General features: G+C 49.1%; 1 protein-coding gene across 1 annotated transcript in view; it reads left to right on the forward strand.

Moving 5' to 3' along the window:
* DNMT1 (DNA methyltransferase 1) overlaps positions 1 to 2756 on the forward strand; it is a gene marked incomplete at both ends in the record, with an annotated part of 33320 nt that overhangs the window by 17304 nt on the left and 13260 nt on the right. The window contains one exon of the mRNA XM_027909722.1: positions 1725 to 1858. Coding sequence (XP_027765523.1) covers positions 1725 to 1858 — 134 coding nt within the window. The remainder of the gene's footprint in view (positions 1 to 1724; positions 1859 to 2756) is intronic.

Below are 2756 nucleotides of genomic sequence, written 5' to 3' on the forward strand. Positions count from 1 at the left end.
TTTTTTGGCCTGTTCTCACCCCCCTGGGGAGGCCAAACCTTGGGTTTTGAGTCCAGTTTTGGGTCCTTGAGGTCAGGAAGGACTTTTGAGGGGTTGGAGAAGATCCAGGGAAGAACAACCAGGCTGAGGAAGGGAGGGAAGAACAACCAGGGTGGGGAAGGGACTGGAACACAATTCCCATGGGGAGAGGCTGATCAGTGACCAGTAGGAGCAGGGAAGGGATTTTTTGGCCTGTTCTCATCCCCCTGGGGAGGCCCAACCTTGAATTTTGAGTCCAGTTTTGGGTCCCTTCAGGTCAGGAAGGACTTTTGAGGGGCTGGAGAAGATCCAGGGAAGAACAACCAGGGTGGGGAAGGGACTGGAACACAATTCCCATGGGGAGAGGTTGATCAGTGACCAGTAGGAGCAGGGAAGGGATTTTTTGGCCTGTTCTCATCCTTTGGGGAGGCCAAACCTTGGGTTTTGAGTCCAATTTTGGGTCCTTGAGGTCAGGAAGGACTTTTGAGGGGTTGGAGAAGATCCAGGGAAGAACAACCAGGGTGGGGAAGGGACTGGAACACAATTCCCATGGGGAGAGGCTGATCAGGGGCTGATGGGATTAGGGAAGGGATTTTTTGGCCTGTTCTCATCCCCCTGGGGAGGCCAAACCTTGAGTTTTGAGTCGAGTTTTGGGTCCCTTCAGGTCAGGAAGGACTTTTGAGGGGCTGGAGAAGATCCAGGGAAGAACAACCAGGATGGGGAAGGGAGGGAAGAACAACCAGGCTGGGGAAGGGAGGGAAGAACAACCAGGCTGGGGAAGGGACTGGAACACAATTCCCATGGGGAGAGGCTGATCAGTGGCAACAGGAGCAGGGAAATGATTTTTGACCCATTCTCACCCCTGGGGAGGCCAAACCTTGAGTTTTGTGTCGAGTTTTGGGTCCTTGAGGTCAGGAAGGACTTTTGAGGGGCTGGAGAAGATCCAGGGAAGAACAACCAGGGTGGGGAAGGGACTGGAACACAATTCCCATCAGGAGAGGCTGATCAGTGACCAGTAGGAGCAGGGAAGGGATTTTTTGGCCTGTTCTCATCCCCCTGGGGAGGCCCAACCTTGAATTTTGAGTCCAGTTTTGGGTCTCTTCAGGTCAGGAAGGACTTTTGAGGGGCTGGAGAAGATCCAGGGAAGAACAACCAGGCTGGGGAAGGGAGGGAAGAACAACCAGGGTGGGGAAGGGAGTGGAACACAATTCCCATGGGGAGAGGCTGAGGGAGCTGGGGGGGCTCATCCTGGACAGGAGAAGGCTCAAGGGTTGACCTCATCACCCCCCCAAAACTCCCTGAGAGGAGGTTGGAGCCTCTTCCGTGGCCTCCTCTCCCAGGAACCACCAGAAGGACCAGAGGGGTCGATCTCCAGCTCTGCCAGGGGAAGGTTTGGGTGGGATTTTGGGAATAAAAATCCTTCCCAGGGGGGGGAGTGATCAGGAATTGGAATGCCCTGCCCAGAGAGAGGTTTTTAAGGTTTTTTAAGGACGAGCTTCGCCATCCCTGGAGGTGTTTAGGAGGGAAGGGGGTTGGATTTGAGGTTTTTTAAGGACGAGCTTCACCATCCCTGGAGGTGTTTTAGGACGAGCCCGGACGCGGCACCACCACCATCATCATCATCTTGGGAAATCCCTTCCAACCCCCCTGAATTCCACCATCCCCACCATCCCAACCGCTGATCCCCCACCTCTCTTTGCCGTCAGGGGGGGCTGGACATGGAGGTGAAGGCGGTGGAGGACGATGGCAGGACCTACTTCTACCAGCTGTGGTACGACCAGGAGTACGCGCGCTTCGAGAGCCCGCCCGACGCCCGCCCCGCCGACGACAACAAGTACAAGTGAGGGCCAAACCCCCCATTTTTTGTTTTTTTAATTTTTAATTTTTATTTTTATTTTTATTTTGGGGGACCCCTCCCCCCAAAAAAAGGCAGGTATAAAAAAAAACCCAAAAAAAACCCAAAAACCAAACGAACAAACAAAAACAAAACAAAAACAAAAACAAAAAAAAGCAAAAAAACCACAAAACAAAAGCAAACAAAAAAACCAACAAAAACCAAACAAAAAACGAACAAAACAAAACAAAAAAACCAACCAAAAAACCCACAAACAAACAAACAAACAAACCCCAAAACCAAACAAAAAACAAACAAACAAAAAACCAACAAAAAACGAACAAAACAAAATGAAACAAACACCAAAAAAAAACCCCAAAAACAAACAAAAAAAGAAAAAACCAAAACCAAACAAAAAACAAACAAAAAAACCAACAAAAAACCAGACAAAAACCAAACACACAAAAAAAAACCCCCACAAAAAACCCAAAAACAAAAAACCAAAAAAAAAAACCTCAAAACCAAACAAAAAAAAACCCAAACAAACAAAAAACCCCAACAAAAACCCAAACAAAAAACAAACAAAACAAACAAAAAACCAACCAACCAACCAACCAAAAAAAACCCGAGCAAGGAGCTCTTATTGTTTCGTGTTCTGAAGGAAACCTCGGCTTCAGGGCCTGATTTCCCTCTCCAAACGTCCAAATTCCTTCAGAGCTGGGATTTATTCCCCCCTGAGCTCCTTGCTCGGGGAGTTTTTAGGGATCTGCTGGGATTTATTCCCCCCCTGAGCTCCTTGCTCGCTGTTTTTGGGGAGTTTTTAGGGATCTGCTGGGATTTATTCCCCCCCTGAGCTCCTTGCTCGCTGTTTTTGGGGGGTTTTTAGGGATCTGCTGGGATTTAT

The sequence above is a fragment of the Empidonax traillii genome, unplaced genomic scaffold (genome assembly GCF_003031625.1).
Source record: "Empidonax traillii isolate 1590-97213 ecotype Southwest subspecies unplaced genomic scaffold, ASM303162v1 scaffold2330:size34960, whole genome shotgun sequence".
Taxonomy (NCBI): Eukaryota; Metazoa; Chordata; class Aves; order Passeriformes; family Tyrannidae; genus Empidonax; species Empidonax traillii.